The following is a 21,938-nucleotide window of genomic DNA, read 5'->3' as shown; positions in this document are numbered from 1 at the left end:
TATGGCAGCATTTATTACAGATTTCAGTCGGGTTTCCCAGCAGCTTTTGTCAACAGTTACTTAGAACTGGTAGTCATATACAAATTTTCATTAGTCATCTACTATAAATATTACTAAATGAAAGTGAACAGGATGACTCTGAAATCACAACCGCCAGTCTGCTGTTTCCAAACACTCTATAGAACAGGAGCATAACTGGCCATCATCAGTTAGACAGGAACGCGGTCTAAGCTTTTCTCTTATCGGGTTCTATTTCTGCAAACAAATATAAACATAAATCTTGGGATTATCTGAGATAAAAAAAAAAAAGTTTAAGTTTTACTGAGAAAGACACAGAAAGATAGAATGGGGGAGAAGGTAGAGGTAGGGGGAGGAGGTGGTAGTGGTGGTGGTGGGGAGGAGGGGGGGGGTCGCGAGAGAGAAATTATGCGTGTGTGTGTGTGTCAATGTATGAGAGAGTTCACTGGCCTTCCGCGGCGTGTGGTGTGTCTGAGATTCGGTTGGACTCTGATCTTGAGGTTTATTTAAGCTGAATTCCATGGGCTCATCAGGACCGCGTTACAAAAATCCTCCTATAGAACTAGAAAGAATGTGCAGCGCATACAGTTCTGCATAAGGCACAAAGGCATGTCTTTAGAGGTGGGGGCAGGCATCAAAAGACAGGCAGAGGAGGGATTTCTTTAGAGGCTGGGGGCAAAGAAGGTATTTCGGAGTTCCATTCATTGCCAGGGAGAGCAGGGGAGGCGTACAGTTTTGCAATAAAGGGTGCATTTCCAGGGGATGTTAGGAACTCCGAAACTGTGCCGTAAACCTCTGCACCCCTGCTCTAACTGGAAGTTAATTAGGGACGATATTTTCCTCTGACTCTTCGGGGGCTATATTTGATTTGATTCATTTGAAAGCTTTTAAATCTTTTTAGAAGTTGGTGCAAAAACGGGCAAAATTAGAAGCCCTTTAATGCCTGTTTGCGATGCATAAACATTACAAAAAAAGGTTTTAAAAAAAAGAAAGAAAAAGTAGTTGTGAGCAGATAAACATTTATCAGGGTAAAGGCGAATAAAGACTGGAAAAGTAGTGGTAATAAAAATGAAAAATCTCATCGAAGTAAAACTGAAAAGCAGCTCACATTTTTATGATGAACCTTTTCCGCATGGCTTTTTATTTTGCATGTCAGCGTGCGTGATTATTGAGTTCTTATCATTTTGGCATATCTGTTGGTTTCTGGCTGCCAGCAGCAACAAAAAAAAAATCCACCTAATGTTAGTTATTGCGACTGAAAGGATTCATTAAATCATGCAGATGTAATGCAGACATAACAGAAGAAATCCCGAAAGATGCATTACTACAAAACATTTTTTTCATAATATAGTAATGTAATAGTAATACAAGTCATATAACACATTCTAATTATAAATCTGGATTTGTGTTAGGGATAGATTTTATAGACAAAGAGGCATCTGAGAAGAGGAAACGTGTACATGTTCAGCGCATGAAAAGGTCTCGCAAGTTTTGATAACACTCAGAATAATCAGTTCTGTGTTTAACGGCGCTCTCTCTTTCTAAGCCATCTCCATGACTTTCTTTATCCAGTCCACGTACATAGACACGCGGATAAAGATGTTGGGCTGCCCCGGGTGTCCACAGCGCCTCATGGGGATGATCACCCCCTCGAGTACCCAACAGTCCGTGTTCTGACACGCCAGAGGTCCGCCATAGTCTCGCTGCAGACACACAGGAACAACACTCCAGGGTCATTATTTGTCTCTGTTATGACTGACTGTCACTGCTGAAGTTAGAAACATCTTGCAGTCACATCTTGTCCAGTTCACTTCCATTATCCAACTGGTGACTGTGTTTGATTTATAGGAACATATAAATAACTGTATGCGCTTTGCTTAAAGTAACTTTCATTATCAAACAGTTTTCCCAACCATCAGTATTTGAAGCGTTAAGTCCTAACACGTTACGCCGTTATTTTGTGGCACTTAAGGAACATAGTTTGACACTTTGGGAAGATACTTGTGTTCACTTTCTTGCAGGGGGTTTCAAGTATCTGCACTTTTAACACAAAGCTAGACAAGCAGTTGGTTAGTTTAGCTTAACACAAACAGCGGCGGAAACAGCTGGTGGAACCAGCTGGATCGGCTCTGCCCAAAGGTAATGAAATCCACCTACCAGGACCTTATAAACTCACAGCTTAAGAGAACATTTAAACAGTGTCTCTTAAACTCACAGTTTAAGCACGTACTTTCCCATTTTTAAACATCAAACTATTCTATTAATTTTTACAGCTATTAATACCAAAGATGGTCAGTGCTGTGTTTCTGTTATGACTTGGTTAAGAAACCACTTCAAGCAGGGGACCTTGCATTTCTCCTGTAACATCACAGCGGCAAAGTTTTGAAATGGTCCACCACTTTTACGCAGATACGTACCTCGCACGCGCCTACTCCAGCTTGGAAGGCGTTTGTGCACATCTCATTTTCACGAACACGACCTCTGAAGTATTTGTTGCACTCCTTGTTACTAATAACAGACATGTGGGCCACATTGAGGACAGCCTCATTACCAGTCCCTTGAAAAAGATTAAGAAGAAGGAATTAGTTAGCAGCTAATGTATTTAGAGGCACAGTGAAACGAAAAGGAAGTTGGACAGCTGTTGAAAGATTTTGAAAATAGCAGTGCCATCTGTTGCTCAGTAGCCTGGATAGCCCTCATTTAGAAGAAACATTACTTCAAGGGCAGAAACAAGATGCTCGTTCTAAGGAAGACACCTTTTATTAATTATTCGAAGTAGAAGGGTACTGCATGAAGTCGGCACTTCCGAAGGATTATACTTGCCTCTTGTCTCGCCCCATCCTGCAATTTCACACCTCGTCCCCTCGCTTACAATGTAGCGCTCAGGAGGGAGGCAAATCTGAGAGACACGCGCATTAAACTCGGCCGGGCTACAGAAAGGGAGGAGGAAAAAGAGTCAGGAGGACTTTTAGGTATATGTCTGTGTACATATGCATGCATGTGTGTGTGTGCTGGTGGGACTTGACAGTACACACTATTCCAGTTGCAGCATGACCAGTTGAGACTCAGAAGGTCCGCAAACAATCTTAGTGAGAGGGATGGTTTGCACACCGGGTTCTCCTTCTTGAGGATCACGAAACAGAGTTCCCATCTTGGCTGAATATCCAGGCAGGTCAACGTAGCTATGCACACATTCAGATGATTAAGCACTATCAATATATATTAAAGCATTTTTGAGTTTTGAAAGTTTGGAAATTATTTACTTATTTACTTTCCTGATGAGATTTAAATGAACGGCTTTTTCTCTCTATCATATCTGGATGGTAAATCTGAGGCTTTGTAAACTGAGAAACTGAGAAATTTAGACATGTCTTAGAAATATCCAAAGTCTAACAGTAAGTCAGACCTATTAGAGATTTAATTTAAATTTCACACTTTTACATGCACTCACCAACCACTTTATTAGGTAGTAATTAGGTTCCTAAAACTGTGTTAGGACCCGTTCTGCCTTCACCACATTCAGATTCTATTGGATTAAGTTCTGGCGACTGTGGAGGGCATTCGAGTAGTCTGAACTCACAGTCATGTTCAAGAAACCAGTTTGATCAGAAGATGGACATCGTCAGCAACAACATTCGGGTAAGCTGTGGTGCGTAAATAATGTTCAGTTGGTATTAAGAGGCCCAGAGTGTGCCATTACATACCACTACCAGCCTGAACCGTTGATACAAAGCAGGATGGATTCAAGCTTTCATGTTGTTTACTCCAAATTCTGACCCTACTATCTGAGTGTCACTGCAGAAATTGAGACTCAGCAGACCAGGCAACATTTTTCCAATCTTCTGTTGTCCGGTTAGGGGGAGCCCGTATCAATTGTAGCCTCAGTTTCCTGTTCTTAGCTCACAGGAGTGGCACCCGGTGTGGTCTGCTGTCGACAGGCTGCTGTGTGTCTGCTGCATACCTTGGTTGTTGTAACAAGTGATTATTTGAGTTACCGTTGTCTTTCTATCAACGACGTCATCTGGACCTTGTCCATGTGTAAATGTATTAAATTACTGCCATGCAATTGGCTGATTGAATATTTGTGTCAAGAGCAGTTGAACAGGTGAACGCTGCCTCTCTTTACTGCTCTAATATCTTTGCATGAATGTTTTGCAATGATCCCAGTCTTCTTCATGCTCTCGTGCTACTTTAAACACACAAACACCAAAATAATCTCTGGTCTTTTGCCATTGTTGTTCTCTCTGTGGTATTTTACACAAGTAAGAAAACCTCTGCATCTGGTTTAAACCAGTACAGACAAGCTGCACGCTGAAATGCTAACGTGGAGTTGTTTTTATTTGTGACTGGACATACAACTGGAATCAGTTTTCTCATCTAACGCTTATTAAGAATAAACATTTGCAAAAATGCCAAAAACTTTAGATGTGTGAAATCAGAGAGCACTTTTAAAAGAACCAGACTTACCAGGAGGAGAAACACTGTTTGGTGCTGATCACCCATCTAGCATTAACCAGGGATCCTCCACAGAAGTGGTTTCCTTTTCTGCACACACACAGGTCAGAGGTTACATCCAACATAGCAGAAAGCCTTTTACTATAACTGTTAAACACCATCAGCTGTCAGACTCACCTGTCTCTCAGGCTCACCGTCCAAGGTGAGTTCCCAGGAATCCCATTCACTATACGCATTATGGGACTCGAATGGGCCCGGTCTTCTCTCTTTCCACACTCACTAAACTCCACGTTTTCTGTGATCACAAAAAGGCGACTCAATACTGTAAAACATATTTTGCAGATGTTTGAAATATATTAGAAAGCCTGCTCAACTAACCTACTGGTTCAGTGATAGACACTTTCTCCCCAGCTGTGTAAAAACACCAACAGACTGAATGTTAAACTCAAACTCTGGATGAACCATCACCACACAGCCCAATAAAGTGCTACAAGAGACAGGTAGAAAAGATCTGTACCGCACTGTTTGATGGCACAGTAGTCAAACTCTGTTTTGTGGTCTGTGGTGTAGCACCAGGGTCCGTGATGGTCACCATCTGGGTTGCGACAATAGTTTTCTGTCAGATTGGCATCTGGATGCGTTCTTGGGTTTATCCTGGAAGATCACACAGATCTCTTAAAATATATAGGCATGCTAAAAATGCTGAAAACACGACAGTCCTTCTGTTTGTAACAATATTATTCTTTTTTTCTTGCTCAAGACACTGTTACCAGCTATTATGTTACAGACCACCTTAATAAAATATAAAGTATAGAGCCTATTTTTTAATAGTACATTTTCTAATGTATTCATCGGTTCGAACAGAAAACAAAATCCACTCGATGTTAGTATGAAGTGCAGATACACTTTCAATATAAAGCCAATTAGTGGTCATAGTCATACATGTGCATAAAATAAATCCTCTGCTGTTTAATAGCTTAAATGTTTATCTTACTTTGTCCTGTGAGGCGTGTTAACGTTCCATTTCTGGCAGGTTATGCCCTTACGAGTTTTACGCACAGTGCCTCTGTAGTTTCTTCCGTTTTCATGGTAACAGTCTGGAAAGAAGACGAAAGACTTCATCATCATTGCAACGGCCATTACTAAGTATGGCAGACTGTCAAATGAGCATAATGGGACAGAACAACACTGCACTTTGTCTTCATTTAGAATCAAAGCTACATTTGAGGTGAAGTCTGGGCATTACAAAGTTTCTTATTTCTGCCTTATAATAATGGTATGCAGAGAAATTATTTAATTGTTTAACAGAGAAAGAATTTTTCAACATGGTAGTTTTATTTACAATGCATAAATCATTTCTTTTAGCACACGGTAATTAAATTATTAAAGGGAAAAAAATGAATGACATATTATGAGCCCCTGAAAACTGACCTTTTTGTTGAGCCATAGCACAAACCGCTGCTGTGCAATGGTGTGATTTAACTTTTATATTACAAGCTTTGAGCTTTATAAAGTTAAACCTGAGGTAAACCTCTTCCAATTTACCCATAAGTGAGCTGCCACTTGAGAAAGCATTGTGCCAAAATCAAAGTTAAAACAAAATGGATTCACAATCTTTCTAAGTGTCGAGAATTAGAGTGAGAAGTATCATCAGGAAATTCAAAGAGCCGCACAGAACAAGCCTGGCAGAGGGAGAAAAGATTTTAAAGACTCGTGAGAGATGTCTCTAAAGATTTACAGTGGGGCAAAAAAGTATTTAGTCAGCCACCGATTGTGCAAGGTCCCCCACCTAAAATGATGACAGAGGTCAGTAATTTGCACCAGAGGTACACTTCAACTGTGAGAGACAGAATGTGAAAAAAAAATCCATGAATCCACATGGTAGGATTTGTAAAGAATTTATTCGTAAATCAGGGTGGAAAATAAGTATTTGGTCAATAACAAAAATACAACTCAATACTTTGTAACATAACCGTTGTTGGCAATAACAGAGATCAAACGTTTACTATAGGTCTTTACCAGGTTTGCACACACAGTAGCTGGTATTTTGGCCCATTCCTCCATGCAGATCTTCTCGAGAGCAGTGATGTTTTGGGGCTGTCGCCGAGCAACACGGACTTTCAACTCCCGCCACAGATTTTCTATGGGGTTGAGGTCTGGAGACTGGCTAGGCCACTCCAGGACTTTCAAATGCTTCTTACGGAACCACTCCTTTGTTGCCCGGGTGGTGTGTTTTGGATCATTGTCATGTTGGAAGACCCAGCCTCGTTTCATCTTCAAAGTTCTCACTGATGGAAGGAGGTTTTGGCTCAAAATCTCACGATACATGGCCCCATTCATTCTGTCCTTAACACGGATCAGTCGTCCTGTCCCCTTGGCAGAAAAACAGCCCCATAGCATGATGTTTCCACCCCCATGCTTCACAGTAGGTATGGTGTTCTTGGGATGCAACTCAGTATTCTTCTTCCTCCAAACACGACGAGTTGAGTTTATACCAAAAAGTTCTACTTTGGTTTCATCTGACCACATGACATTCTCCCAATCCTCTGCTGTATCATCCATGTGCTCTCTGGCAAACTTCAGACGGGCCTGGACATGCACTGGCTTCAGCAGCGGAACACGTCTGGCACTGCGGGATTTGATTCCCTGCTGTTGTAGTGTGTTACTGATGGTGACCTTTGTTACTTTGGTCCCTGCTCTCTGCAGGTCATTCACCAGGTCCCCCCGTGTGGTTCTGGGATCTTTGCTCACCGTTCTCATGATCATTTTGACCCCACGGGATGAGATCTTGCGTGGAGCCCCAGATCGAGGGAGATTATCAGTGGTCTTGTATGTCTTCCATTTTCTGATGATTGCTCCCACAGTTGATTTTTTCACACCAAGCTGCTTGCCTATTGTAGATTCACTCTTCCCAGTCTGGTGCAGGTCTACAATACTTTTCCTGGTGTCCTTCGAAAGCTCTTTGGTCTTGGCCATGGCGGCGTTTGGAGTCTGACTGTTTGAGGCTGTGGACAGGTGTCTTTTATACAGATGATGAGTTCAAACAGGTGCCATTCATACAGGTAACGAGTGGGGGACAGAAAAGCGTCTTACAGAAGACGTTACAGGTCTGTGAGAGCCAGAGATTTTCCTTGTTTGAGGTGACCAAATACTTATTTTCCACCCTGATTTACGAATAAATTCTTTACAAATCCTACCATGTGAATTCATGGATTTTTTTTTTCACATTCTGTCTCTCACAGTTGAAGTGTACCTCTGGTGCAAATTACTGACCTCTGTCATCATTTTAAGTGGGGGAACTTGCACAATCGGTGGCTGACTAAATACTTTTCTGCCCCACTGTAAGAACAACTACCAAGACACTAGTAAATGACTTAACCAAGTTAGGAATTGTTGTTTAAAAGAAGACAATTACTAGAAGCCTGCACAGGAATGGACCCCGTGTGGCAGATCAAGTAATAATGTCACTTCTGGTGAAGACTTCGCTTTGTCTTCCAAGATGACAACAACTTAAAACAAACGTCGTTTTTCGAGAAGACCAAAGTGAACTTCACTGAGTGGCCTGCACAAAGTCCTGACTTTAATCCCACTGAAGGTCTGTGGAGAGAGAACTGAAGACCAAAGTGAATAATAATCCTGCCCCTAGTAGTTTTGGCTTTTTGAGAAATAATTTCGTTGTTTTGTTTCAGAGTAAAATAATGTAAGCATCCAAAATTGTCTCTTTGCTGTTTTTTTTTTTTTAAAGTATATTTGCATAGGAGGGCTAATAATTCTGTCCTCATCTATAGTTAAATGTTCAAACAGAGAAAAAGAAAAAAAGAAAAAATTTCTGGCGACTCGTCAGATATTCCAGGGATTTGGGGCTCTCGCTGGAGGGGTCTTCATCACATTGATATTACAGCCCTGCACGTCCTCATATGAATATTCATACAGTCGATGCATCGTAAGGTCATCTTTATTCATTAATGCCAACAGGAGCCTGTTCGCTGGATTCATATTAAAATGGAGAAGAAGGCTAATACCCTCAGCTTCTATGTCGTCTGCACAGCGTTTAATTTGCAAGCAGAGAGCAGTCCTCATCGCTGGGACAGATGTGAAGCACCAGGGAGCCTCCGACCCATCTGGGTTACGACAGTAGTTCTCCTCCAAACCCCTGGATGAAATGTAAGATTCAGCTCATCATTGATGCATTAAATTATTGGTCACTGACACTGTGCCGGGTTAGTGTAGAGACACAGAGATCACGCTGAAATAACTAAGTTCTTGTCCCCCCACCCTTGAGTGAATGAAATGCTGCTAATCACTTCTGGCATGATGAGCGATCACAGCATCACAAAGAAGTTTAATATTCATTTCACATGCATGCTGCCACTCTGAGAGCGATCTGCTTTTAATGGAGAATTACTGACTATCCATCATCTACTGCCAACTGTCAGCAGAGAAATAAGATGCAAGAAATCTCACTGCAATGACGTTTTGACATTAATATTCATGTGCAATGCAGCGAGAGCACTATCAAACTAACAAGTTGTGACAAAAAAAAAAAGACTAAATGAAAAGGTTAACCTTAACAGCGATCAACGCTTACTTGCACTCATATATGTTTGGGTAGAAGGGGTGCTCATGGGGTTGCTGGGCATCCCACCGCTGGCAGGGGATGCCTGACGTGGTCTCGTTGACTCTCCCGCGGTAATCCTCCCCGCGCCCACGGAAACACTTGGTGGTGAAGCTGGAGCGCTGGCGCTTCTCTACGTGAACTTCAGCTGGAGAGAAGGAACAGGTTAAAGATGACATAAACATCAACAAAATGCAGGAGAAAACGAAAGTTTGTTGGAATAGTCTCATGAGATAAAAGAACAACGTGACCTCATTTTTTAATGAATCACCTTTAAGGACCAAATGATGCTGATTTACAGCGGCAGAGAGAAACTACGCGGAGGATCAAATAAACACAGATATAAAAGAGGAGAATAATTACCTAACGAAACAGGATAAAAATCATGAGAAAATTAAGATGTGAAAGTGACGGTGAAAACACAAGAAGCTCAGGAAAAAGCCGTGGTTTCCACGTGTGAAGGATAATAACATGTTACATAATACTAATCACACCACAGGATGGCACTGTTTTATCGTGATCTTCTCTTGTGTCAATGATTCTCATTGGAAATCCCCAGGTTACACAACTTCTGTTGAAATTTTTGGGAGAACACTAATGCCCTGTTTATTTGATTTGTTTTGCTGGTTGTTCACGTTCTCTCTTAGTCCTTGAGTGTATAAAAAAAAAACACACGTGGCCATCATCTACCTGCTTTAGAATTACAATTATTTTTTAAAGTATGGGCCTGTATGTCATGAATGTAATTTAAAAAACAAACAAAAAAACAAAAAAACCCAATAAAACTCTTAGCTATTGTTAAAAGTAAGCAACATTTTAAAGTGCCTTTCATAGGCAAGAGTTACAAAGACCTACAAAAATACACTGGAATTAAAAGCAGTACAAAAAGGCATAGAAAAAAAAGGCTGGGGGGGGGGGGGGGGGGGGGTGTGTAATAAAACTACTATTACTACTACAACTGAAGCCACTATATCTGGCAAACACAGCCTGTTATACAGCCTTAAATCAATGAAAAAACACTTTTTAAAATTGATTCGTTTAAAGAGAATCATCGTCTGCCCTGAAATGTCTCACATTTCTGAACGCAATTTGTACAAACACAGAAAAGGTGATTTTTCTAGATTTAATTACAGCAACTTAATGAGACTCTCTAATCCCACCGTCTCAGAGTACTACAGGAATCAATTTGGCTTCCTCTTTCTTGCCTGAGGGACCCACTGACAAGAACAGAACAAACAAATAAGCCACAAGTTTAATCCAGTAAATTTATACAGTGAGAGAAAACATTACAGTAACATCTAGTAATTATCTTACTCGCTATATAAGCCAGCAATTTTGCCTATAAACATTTCCAAAAGATACTGAATTTTGGAGAAGAAAGAAAGGATGGAGATTTTTTGCCTTTCCTTTTTCCTCTCTCTGAAAAAGTAAAAGTAAAGACTCTACTATAGGAGTTGGTCCAGTAAAGGTCCAATAAATGCAAGCTCTTACTACATCGGCTGATGTCACAGTTTTCCCTTTCCACCTCAGGGTCAGTGGTGTAACACCAAGGCACCGGAGAGGCATCAGGGTTACGGCAGTAGTTGTCATCTAAACTCTTATCAGGGTACCTGAAAAATACACATAGGCAGGTTTTTAATCACCTGGAAATGGAAAAAAGAAATGACTTAAATAGTTCAGGTGCAACAGCAAAATATGTTGTACAATGCTAACTCAGGTGCAAACAAAACAGTAGTAATGATTGCATACTTTTCAGGTTGGTAGATGTGTTGGTGAGGGTACTGCTGGTCCCATCTCTGACACTCTCTGCCATTCACAGTGTGGTCAACCTGGCCCCTGTAGTCCTCTCCATTACATGTGATGCACACCTCTGCAAGCAGAATGACTCACAAAGTGAAAGCTGCTTGAAGTAAAGAGAAACACACATTTTTTAACAGCACTTTTTAACAGCTTCTATAATTGCTGAATAATTTTCTTAAAGCACATTTAAAGAATGAAACTTGAAGCTATTCATGAGGCAACTTGAAACAGTAACTATTGTAAGTGCACTGCTATCAGCAGGTAAGCCAAAAAACGAGTAACAAGTTTTCCAGTTCCACCAAATTAAAGTGCTAATTACGAGACATTTGGAGGAAATAAAGCTTACGTAAAGCTTTACAAATCTCACATTTGCAGTTTAGATAAGCAGGATGATGTGTGGTAATTTATAGGATGTACCATCTTTGCATTGGGGAATGTTGCAGCTTTCATAGCGTCGCTCCGGGTCGGTGGTGTAGCACCACGGACCGATCCGATCCCCATCCGGATTCCTGCAGTAGTTCAGCTCCAGACCATTGGTAGCTGTAGGAGTCCACCTGAGAAAAAAAAATAATTTTCAGTTAGTCAAACACTTTGGTACAACTGGTCGTTTAAAATAAAACAAACAATGCAGTTGAAGTGACAACTCCGAAATCTGGGAGTGTCAACTTCTAGTGTGGATGAATAATATAGACGCTGCAGCTGTTCTTAAGCCTGAGGGATGGATTCAGACAACTATGACAGAAAGTGACTGGGTTCAATCTTAAACACTTACAGATGTATTAATGGATTTTTACAAGCTGAAGAGCACACATATCTGACATAAATTTGTTTTGGTTATCACATGTAAATCTGCTATCATTTGCAGTTTTATCAGGCACACCTGTACACCTCCTTCATGGTGGTGTAGTTAGAGAACTGCTGGCCACCTGATGGCTATTACTCAGATATTCATCACGATTTAATCGCTGTCAGGTACAGAGAAAAGATCTGGCTCCTTACTTTGCTCTGAAGACTGCTTATGATATTTTGCTTATCAGTTTTTCTGAAGAAAACAGGCACCCACACTGGTGGAAATAAGGCTTAAAAACAGTGAAATTTAGAGATACCACAACAGTGAAAGGGGTACGAGCAGTAATGCACTCTGGCTTTCTGCCTTCAGTCTGGCTTTAAGGGAAATGAAAGACATGGTTATTCAGGAAAGTTTCTTGAATTTCCCACCTCTTCATCTCTCTCCCACAATTGGAAAATAATTATAAATAGAGCTGTGCTGTTGTTCACCCCTGAACTGAAAGTGAAATGCAGCACTTTATCTTCACAATGTCTTTTTTTCTAGTACAGTGAAGATGTAACTCACCTGTGATCGTGAGGAAATTTGGACCACCACTGTTGGCAGGTGAGTCCGCTTCTTGTGGTGGACACTTTGCCTCGATAGTCTTCCCCTTTACCCACAATGCACTTCCTTACATAGACTGCATAAAAAAAAGCAATCAGTGGTTACAGTATCGATGGGAAGCACTGATCTCTGTGATATCACCGATGTGAGTCTTACCCTTCTTCTCATAAAGATCACAGTTCACGTTTCTCTTCACTTCTGCATTGGTGCCATCACCCACCCAGGGCAGATGTTTACAGGTGACAACTGGACGAGTCTCATAGTTGAAAGCTCTAATGTTGAGAAATATTTTCACGTCAAAGCTCTTTACTTTCAGAGGATAAACCTGATGTCTGCAAAGTGTTTTTAAATTAATCGGTGAACATTTTAAAGTTATTTTTAAGAATATTACGTTTAACATTTAACAGACAGTATAATGAAAGCCCGACTGATATACTGGCAGGGATGACATGTCAGCTGATTGCCGATATATCTGTGTCAGCATTATTAAATAAATGCTGTCTTAACTAGACCCCGATTGGTAAAGATACAGATTTTAATATTGATATCAATACCAATATTTAATCATTTAAGACTATTCTGATATATCGGTTGATTTCTTTTTCTTTCAGGGACACAATTCACTGTTTGTTGTGTTTCTGGTGCTCCAAACATGTGTTGCAGACAGTTAAGTTCATATTTAGAAACTATGAAACAGCAACATGATGTGTTTGAAGAGTGTTTCTCCCATTTCTTCTTCTTTCTTTTAAATTTATTGGCATTTATAAATGTCGATGCTGCTGGCGATTACCTAATATCAGTAGATAGTAATGGCCCGCCATTATTATCTACTGTTCTAGTCTTAAGATGGCAAAACTATGGGGAAAGAAGCTGCAATGACAATGTTGATAGTCCAGACTGAATAAGGACTCATTCTGTGGTGGAAAGCCTCACATCATCTAGCCTTTTACTAATAAATATCTACAAGGCTAGACATTCATTCCAGGGTGGAAAGGTTGTGCAGCATACATCTTTAATGGCTTTAAAAAACAAGAATTGGGTGCACAGGTTTTAATTGACTCTAGATTTTCTCAAAGCCCTGAGTCCATTAATATTTGGTTGAATGTCCCTTAGCAAGTTGCACCTCAACCAGATGCTTTTGGTTTCCATCAACAAGTTTCTCGCACAATTCTGGCTGAATATTTGACCACTCTGCTTGGTAGAACTGGTAGAGCTCATTCAGAATGGTTGGTTGGTTTCTTGGCATGGATCCGGCTTTTAAGCATAGTCCACAAATTTTTATAGTCCAGGAGGTCAGGACTTTGTTGTGGAAAAACATTCCAGAAGTTTAATGTCAGCCTGCTTTATCCTTCCAAAACTTTTCATGTGAATTTGTCCTGCTGGTAATTTCAACCATCTAGTTGCTAATTTGAGCTGAAGAATTTGGTGGTAGTCTGCCTTTTTCATTATTCCATCCACTTTTTGCAATGTGTCAGTTGTACTGGCAGTAAAACAGCACCAGAGGATGATGCTAGCACCACCTTCTCCTCTTTGTCATACTAGCCAAACAGCTAAATTTCTGTATCACCTAACCATAAAACTTTAATCGAGAAGGCATTTGGCTCGTCTGTATGGAAAGCTGCACATCTCAGTCAGCATGAAAGCGTCAATTTTGAAACGGGGGCTTCTTTCTTGGTTGACACTGTTTCAGTCCTTGGCGATATAACTGTGAACGGTGAGTCAGGTGTTCTTGGCGGTTCCTGGGTTGCTTCTGAACATCCTAATTAATTTCCTTTCATCTAAGGATAAGAGTTTAGGTATTGTTCTGGACCTTAGTAAAATTGTGACACATCAGAAAAGCTTGTACTTATGTGCAATTGTTTAAACTGATGATCTTAGAATGTGCAGTTGTTTGGCAATGGCTCCGTTAAGCTTCAGGAATGGACTTTCCAAAGCCTTGATGTTAACCCTACTGAAAATTTGTGCACTATGCTTAATCAGAAAACTTGAATAATCCCTAAGGAAATCAAAAGCCTTGGCCGTACCAAGAAGTCAGCTAAATGAACTCCAGCATTTATGCCAAGAACAGTGGTCAAATATTGATCCAGAATTATGCCAGAAGCCTGTTTCTTTTACAGATGATTTTTTTGGCCTTTTAGCCTTTATTGGATAGAGGCAGGAAAGCAAGGAGAGGGCTGTGGGACTCGAACCTCGGTGTACTTCTCTGCGGTCATACGGGAAATGGTTGCCTGCTAACCCACTGAGCTAAACCAGCACCCAGAAGCTTGTTGATGGCAAAAAAACAAAAAAAGCCCCTAATTGAAGTGCAATTTGCCAAGTTGCACTTCAATCAGAAGCACCTTCTATTGACTAACTATTAATGGGGGTGTAGACTTTTGACCCTGTGTGAATTAGAGAGAATTCAAAATATATCAAAAAAAGTTTTTCGCCCAATTCCAAATTCCCAAAGTGACAATGACATCCATATCTATTATGAGAATATGTTTTAAGTTCTTGGCCAATTTATAAGCAAAGTCCTTTTGCAAACTGTAATCTTTAAGTAGTTTAAGTGTGTTGTTTACCTGCAGTCCAGTGTCTGTGAGCAGCGTGTGGCACAGTCCTCAAGGTTCAGGCCTGGTAAAATCTGCACTCGAGCAGAGTTCCAGGAGGTAGGAACGAGCTCTCGGCCCTCCGAGCGCTGGAAGTCATTCAGAGGACTGCGGTACCCTGTTCATGTATAACAAACCACAAACATAATGCTTACAGACTGATGTGGGGACCATGCAGTATCTGCATCTGTTTAGTCCTGGTTTTAACTGGAGAGCAGTGGCACCACATGGAATATTTGGGCAGGAGCCTGGACACATATAACCTTTGGACCAACGCTCTGCTGCTAGTTTGAGACAGCAGATATCCAGAAAAGGTTTGAACAGCAACAGTTACACTACTGGTAACTCAAACAGGCCCCCGTTAACACAGATACTGCCAGTATACACTAATGAAATGATAAAATCCATCACATACTAATAGTGGTGCTGTCAAAATGAAAATAGCTGTCTTTTAAAATAGTTTATTTGTTTTGAAAGTGCTCATCAGTGCAGCTTTAATTTCCCCCTCAACCATAAATCGATGGTTTTTCAACGTGATTGTTGTCACCTTGTCAACTATAAATAGATCAACAATCAACGATGACAGAACAACAGTGAATCAATGTTATTTCAATGTCAGTGTCAGGTTTCATCAGTATTTCAATGTTGTTTCAACATTGGTTTTGTGTTGACATTTCAATCCTGACGATTCTGATGGTTCCGATGGAAAATCAACATCTGTTCAATGTCTCCTTGCTATCTGGGCAGTCAGGCCTCATCATCTTTAACCAAATAGATTTAAACAACCAAAAATAATGAAAGTAGACAGAATAACTAAGAAATTAATCAAACTTACCAGTGACCACTCCGACAGTCAGGAGAATGCACTGCAGAAACGGTTTCATTGTTTGAATCGGTGGAAAATAAAACTATTATAATCACGTTATGGGGGTCAAAACGAGATCTCTGCTCTAAAATCTCCTGTATTTTGATGCCGTGGTCAACTTCAAACAACGAACAGCTCGACCTGACAGGCAGAAAAATACCCCCAGAAGCTCAGCACGATGTTAAACATCCACACAAAAAGTCTAAATCACGACCACCCACACGCCAGCGTCGCGCCTTTGCTCAAACAGTGGCCCTAATCCCCAAAACACAGCCGATCAATACATGTATTAATCATTAATGAGGAGTGGCACATTGGTCCTTGTTCATGAACCTTCTTCATGCCCCTCAGATATATAAATATTTGCATCAGGATTACGCTCAATATCCTGGAAAAAAAAAGAAAACTTGTGATTTTCTTTTCTGCCACAATGAACGCAATTCTCGCCACAAACGCTAGACGTCAGTAGGACGATTTCCAAAGGTTTTTCTCTTTCTCTTGTTTTCCGGGGGAGATAAACTGAAGCTAAGCTGCAGCTGGTTCAAGAACCTGTCTGACTTTCTCTGTTTTGCACCTTTAATCATCGGGGATTCACAGTCGGGTAAGAAAAGGGAAGGAGGGGGTTGTTATTCTGTCGCCACGTGTGTTTTGAATGATGAGCATAAAGCACCTAGATAGGCGAGTTCGATGTAAAATAAAAATGATCTAATCTGGACTTTGATCCGACTTGTTTAACCCGCAGCTGCGCACACACTTCTGTCTGCTGATTATGCGTCCGTGGAACATCCGATTAAGTCCACGCTGATCTGTGAAAGCACGGGGATCGTGGACAAACTTCTCTAAATAGTCTATTAATAGTTCTCCAGGCTTCTTGAATGACATTCAAAGCTTTTCTTTGGATGTCGGCTTTTGTTCTGTTCTCTCTCGATCGTGATGATCTCACACTGCTTCGATAATGTTGAAGTCTGACCAATTCATGACTGATAGTGTTATCAGATATGCTTTTACCAGACTGACAGTGTGTTTGGGATCATTATTGTGCTGAAAAATGTTACATAAAGTTACATGAAGTTTATCTTTCTGTGCTTGCACTTTGTAAGGAAAACAAAGCAAATGAAGTTACATAATTGCATTTTTATGGCGTACACCCATTATGGTTGGGAATTTTATTTTTTTAGCATCTCCACAAGACTTTCTCTCTCTGCAAAGAAATATGGTCCTCTCTTGGAGTGATCTTTAATTCTGTCAAGAGACAAGAGAAGAGCTTCACAGAAACTGGCGGCATAGAAGATGATTGGGTTTTCCACCTGAAGGAACTAATATTGTTAAAGAGAAGGAAAAATGGGAGGTATAACAGTGTGGAAACCCATGTGAAATAACTGCTTTCTCTTTCTTGTTGTTGTTGTTCAGGATGGCAGCTGTTAAAATGACGGAGGGTACAGTGCAGGTGGAGAGCTGCAACGCGCCACTGTTTTACAGACAAAGCGAACCTGTGACAGGAGGAGCAAAAGTGTCGGTTCTGCTTCTTCACGGCATACGCTTCTCTTCAGAAAACTGGCTCAGCATCGGCACTCTGGAGACGCTGGCCAAAGCGGGTTGCCGCGCGGTCGCCATCGACCTGCCAGGTGCGTTTGTCAGGGAACAAACACCATCTCCTTCCGTCACTCAGCTTTTAACTGAAAAGTCAGCATGACCAATGAAACGCAGCAAGGCAACAGGCTGCCACCGGCACATAAAGAGCTCCTAAAAGTCTCAGGGTCAAACTTTTGGCTCTTCGCTGTTTTGAATGCTCGCAAATATTAAATTGGGACTATTGACAGTAATACCTAATTGTGTGGCCCTATGCTAACCCTTCTGAAAATGAAAAACAAACATATTAATTAAATATTAGCTGGGATATATGAGTTATAACTTGTTTTAATTTTTGTTTGCAATTTATTGCTTAAAACTTTTATTTTAAAAATGTAAGTTTTTCAACAAAAAGTCTTAAAAACTCTGTTTCTTAACTTTCTTATTGTTGTTTATATTCTAAACTTTTTATGAGAGCTTTTTTTAAGCTAGCTGTGTCCTGTCGTTTTACCTATTTTCATAGGTGAAACTTTAACTTTTTGCATTATATTTATGGATATGTATTTGCAGTTGGCATCAGGACTTTGGCTTTGTTTGGAAAGTCAAATGTGCATGGGGGCTCAAATTTGAAGTGAACTGAATTGCTTCCATGAGTCATTGTTACAGCCCGTGTTCTGCTTGTTTTTAGAATCTGGTATTTTTGTCTCATGCTTTGACAGCCTCTAGTGATGATCTGGCAGGCACTCTACAATTTATATAGATCACTGAGGCAGCATGGGCCCAAAAGAAAAATGTTTGCCTTGGGGACAGTAATTACGTTAATAAGTCAGTGTCCATCAACAAACCTTACTCCTCTCCTCCTCTTCTTTTCTCGTGCCTCCCCTCTCTCCACAGAACTTGGTCAGTCTAAATCGGCCAAAGCCCCAGCGGCAGTGGGAACACCCGCCCCTGCAGGTTTCCTCAAAGAGGTGTGTGAGCAGCTGAATCTAACCCCGGCGGTGGTGATCAGCCCATCCCTTAGCGGGATGTATTCCCTGCCCTTCCTCCTCGAGCACCAGGCTCTGGTGCGAGCCTACATCCCTGTCGCTCCCATCTGTACGGACAAATTCACAGCGGAGCAGTACCAGAGCGTAAAGGTAGAGTCTGTGTGTGAGGATATGCCTCTGCTTGATATTCCTTTGTAGGTTCCTCTCCTGCAAAAGTTTTCTTTTTTTTCTCTTTTTTGGTATAGTATATGCACTGTCATTTCCTTTTTTAAAGGATAACTTGAGCAGCTGCGAATATCATCCAATTTTCCAACTCTTCTTTTTAAAAGAGACAGTGACTTTACCTGCACAGATGCCACTGGCTTTCATCCAGCTCAGAATTGTCTTAATGGGAAATCAATTGTAGGCACATTAGCCTGAAAAGCGATTTGTCTAATTTACTTATTTAGAACAAGCACTTACCTTAACAAAATTTGCTTTCCTTTATAAACAGTTTAAATGCAGAAGTTGTACATTCTTTTTTTATTTTAATCCAAACAATATTCTAAAGACTCAGCTCACACATTAAAGTCTCAGCAATTATAACGCAGCAAGAAGATTGGCACGAACAGGAGCAGTTTTTCTGTATAATGAGTGTTTTTAGTTTTAAAGGATGTTTTGCAGAGAATACTTTTGGATATCATATTTAATCTTTTATTAAGTGTTTTAAAAGGCACACTGTTGGTTTTATAAATAACAGTTAAACAGCTAACGGGGAATGTTAAGTGACCAAGTTTTACTTTACAAGAAAGATCCTAAAGATTTTAAGAAAAAAAATCAGATAAATGAAATTTAGCTATTTTAGAAATAAGATGGAGATTAGAAAACACTCATCATAACTGCTTAAGAAATTACAAAGAAGCTGGTCAACCCAGGGAGCAGAGCAAATCTGGTTCTGACAGTATGTTTGCGCTAAGTACCGCAGCAATTTCCTAATGTTGTAAACCTGCTCAACATTTGGCAATAAAACCCTTTCTGATTCTGAAATCATTAAAAACCCAAAGGGTCTCTGCGCTTGATACAAAGAACCTGCTCCTCTGTCCCTTTTGTGACAGGTTGTTACAGGCCTCTGTATTTGTATCTCCACTTTCAGCAATCTCTTAGCAAACAAAGAGACATCGGAACAGCAGAGTAACTCAAAAGATGGACAATAGAGTAATAAATGCAACTTACTGATGATAAAAAAGCATAAAACAAACATTTATGCTGTCATTAAGTGTCAAAGTGTGTTACAACTAAAATAACTAAGCCGGAGTAACTGCATTCATGTGTATTTCTGCAATGATGCAGTGAATATGTGGGAAACGATTAAGTTGTATTCACAAGTTCTTCAGGTTTTCTGATGAAGTAATCTGATCGATGTTTTGTACCAGTTAAAAAAAAACTGGTACAAAAATAAATGCTTTTTATAACCTTTTACTTGTAATAGAGTTTGTTCATATTGCTGTATTTTTTTTTAATAAGATGAGAGATCTGAACGTCTCTTCTCAGGCTGGAAAAACTAAGACTGTAGTTTTTCTCACTTTTATAATTCTTATTGACTACTAGACACATAAATCTGTTACACCTAAAATCTTTTAGTCTTAGCTTTTCACAGGACTTGTTTTGATTTCCTTCTTTCCTTTTTTTTTTTTTTTTTTTTTCCAGCTTGAGGTGAAATTTAGGACATCTGCAAAATCCCTTTAGCTATGGGTTTGAATTTAAAAACAAATAAAAGAGAGACAGATTTTCAAATGCCAGAAAAAGGACAGTGGAAATCACTCTGCAAAGGGCTCTTTTTTTTTTTTCTTTCATTATTGTTGTGATTTTTGTGTCCAGGTCCCATCGCTGATCGTTTACGGTGACCAGGACCATCAACTCGGGGAGGTGTCGCTCCGTAACCTGAGCAATCTGGCCAATCACAAAGTGGTGGTGATGAAGGGAGCAGGCCACCCCTGTTACCTGGACGACCCAGACACTTGGCACAAAGCTCTTACAGACTTCCTTAACACGCTGTGAAGCTCTTTGCTGTGCATTAGCAGCGCGATCGCCAAGAATGCGGTCACGCATAGGCAAACACATTAATCACTTGTGAAGAATTGAACTCACGTATTCCCAATGCTTAACCTGATTTGTATGTTTTGATACGTCTGCAAATCGGACCTTTTCTAATGGTGACAGCAGTTGAACTTTTCCTTAAAAGGTTGAAGCCTGAAGCTTTTTGAGAAATATTGTTTCTTAAATGAGAAAACCTGATGTCAGTCTTGAATCTGTACACTAAACACAAAGCTCAAGTCTGCAGCCGACTACTGAACCCAGGCGTGTAGGATTACGACACGTGGTTCACCCACATCACTGAACAGCGTCCAGTATTTCCACTCTGGAAACTTTGTTTCCTGTTTCGTTGTTGTAAAATATTTCGTTTGAGTAATTTTGGTTTAATTTAGGTGACTGAAGCTACAGTTCACTAACATCATATAAAATGACCGTGGTTGTTTTAGTGTTTGAGTGCACACAAAACTGCAAGTCTTCCAACGGTCACCTGGTCAAGGCTGCGAAGCAAGATAGAAATGTGTTAAACATGTGTCGCTTTTATGTCTCAGTGTTTCTGTCCTAATGCAGTTTATCTGACTTTGCAGTAATCATTACAGAACTGCCTGAAATCAGCACGAACGATGCCTTAAATTCGCCAAAGACCATTTTTCAATATAACTGAACCCAAGTTTTAATAAAAGAATGACACTTTATGCCTCACACACTGAAACTCTGTAATTATGAAGCAATCAGAAGGGAGCATGTTATGAACATGGAAATGTTCGTGATGTGTCTAAATGGCACAAACAGAATAAAGTTCAAACAGAGCAGGCTGCAGGTCACTTTCATGTCTCTGCACCATGTTACGTTTGCCAAATGCTAGCTGCCTACACATTGCACTCATACACACCAGGGTTGTATTAATCGTCTCATCCCAGCGTTAGAAGTGAATATTTTTAATAAAGCATCATAATTATTATATATTTGCTTGGTTCTCAACAGACTGTGTTTTCTATTTAACCGAGGAGTTAAAGCAGGTAACGTCAAACTGATTTTACATCACGGGCCACAGACAGCTTCGACTTCAAGTGGGTCAGCCCAGTGAAAAGTACATGAGAAACATGTAAAATTACAGTTTAGTTCATTACCCAGCTGATGTTTCTATAGATAGATGGGTAGATTGTGGAAAAGCGGGAACTTTTCTGTCATTTAATTGTTTATCTATTACTTAATGACTTTAGAATAGTATGAATAGCAATGTGGTGCTGTCTTTATCAATAGGAAAATCTGTAAAACCCACAAAAAACAGTTAAAAATCTACGCACTCGTTCACATTTTCCAGCCAGATTGGAATTTTTACTGGGGAATTTTTCCACCCCCCCCCAAAAAACAAAACACCACACAATAAAATGAAGTGAAAAATATGAACATTATTTAATAACTGATTCTCTGTAATAAACAATTTGAAAATATTTTACAAGGAGTCACAGACACAATATTTTACAAATTTTGCCCTCTTCTTTTTTGTTTTCTTCTTCTTTTTTTTAAGCTTCATCTGTACAAAAGAATGGAGCGACGACATGGACTAGTGCCCAGA

The 21,938-nt window shown here is 40.2% G+C and overlaps 2 protein-coding genes across 2 annotated transcripts; one reads left to right on the top strand and one right to left on the bottom strand.

Moving 5' to 3' along the window:
* Positions 1-6: 6 nt before the first annotated feature.
* On the bottom strand, positions 7-16,168 carry mst1 (macrophage stimulating 1). The gene is made up of 18 exons (XM_085406898.1): positions 15,705-16,168; positions 14,843-14,987; positions 12,438-12,553; positions 12,243-12,357; positions 11,306-11,442; positions 10,838-10,958; positions 10,580-10,698; positions 9,062-9,236; positions 8,496-8,626; positions 5,468-5,570; positions 4,991-5,127; positions 4,852-4,884; positions 4,651-4,768; positions 4,486-4,563; positions 3,054-3,200; positions 2,842-2,948; positions 2,436-2,575; positions 7-1,721 (listed from the first exon to the last, which is right to left on the bottom strand). Exons 1-18 carry the CDS (start codon positions 15,751-15,753, stop codon positions 1,560-1,562), a joined length of 2,133 nt encoding a protein of 710 aa, XP_085263024.1. The 5' UTR covers positions 15,754-16,168; the 3' UTR covers positions 7-1,559.
* Positions 16,169-16,193: 25 nt separating this feature from the next.
* On the top strand, positions 16,194-21,324 carry abhd14b (abhydrolase domain containing 14B). Its single transcript, XM_085406899.1, has 4 exons — positions 16,194-16,335; positions 17,145-17,359; positions 18,198-18,439; positions 20,147-21,324. Exons 2-4 carry the CDS (start codon positions 17,146-17,148, stop codon positions 20,324-20,326), a joined length of 636 nt encoding a protein of 211 aa, XP_085263025.1. The 5' UTR covers positions 16,194-16,335; position 17,145; the 3' UTR covers positions 20,327-21,324.
* The last annotated feature ends 614 nt before the right edge of the window (positions 21,325-21,938 follow it).

This window comes from Rhamphochromis longiceps, linkage group LG5 (assembly GCF_057381845.1).
Source record: "Rhamphochromis longiceps isolate RC_006_pf linkage group LG5, R_longiceps_female_GT1.1, whole genome shotgun sequence".
Lineage (NCBI taxonomy): Eukaryota > Metazoa > Chordata > Actinopteri > Cichliformes > Cichlidae > Rhamphochromis > Rhamphochromis longiceps.
The sequence above is the reverse complement of the archived record's forward strand: the minus strand, read 5'-3'. Positions and strand labels throughout refer to the sequence as shown.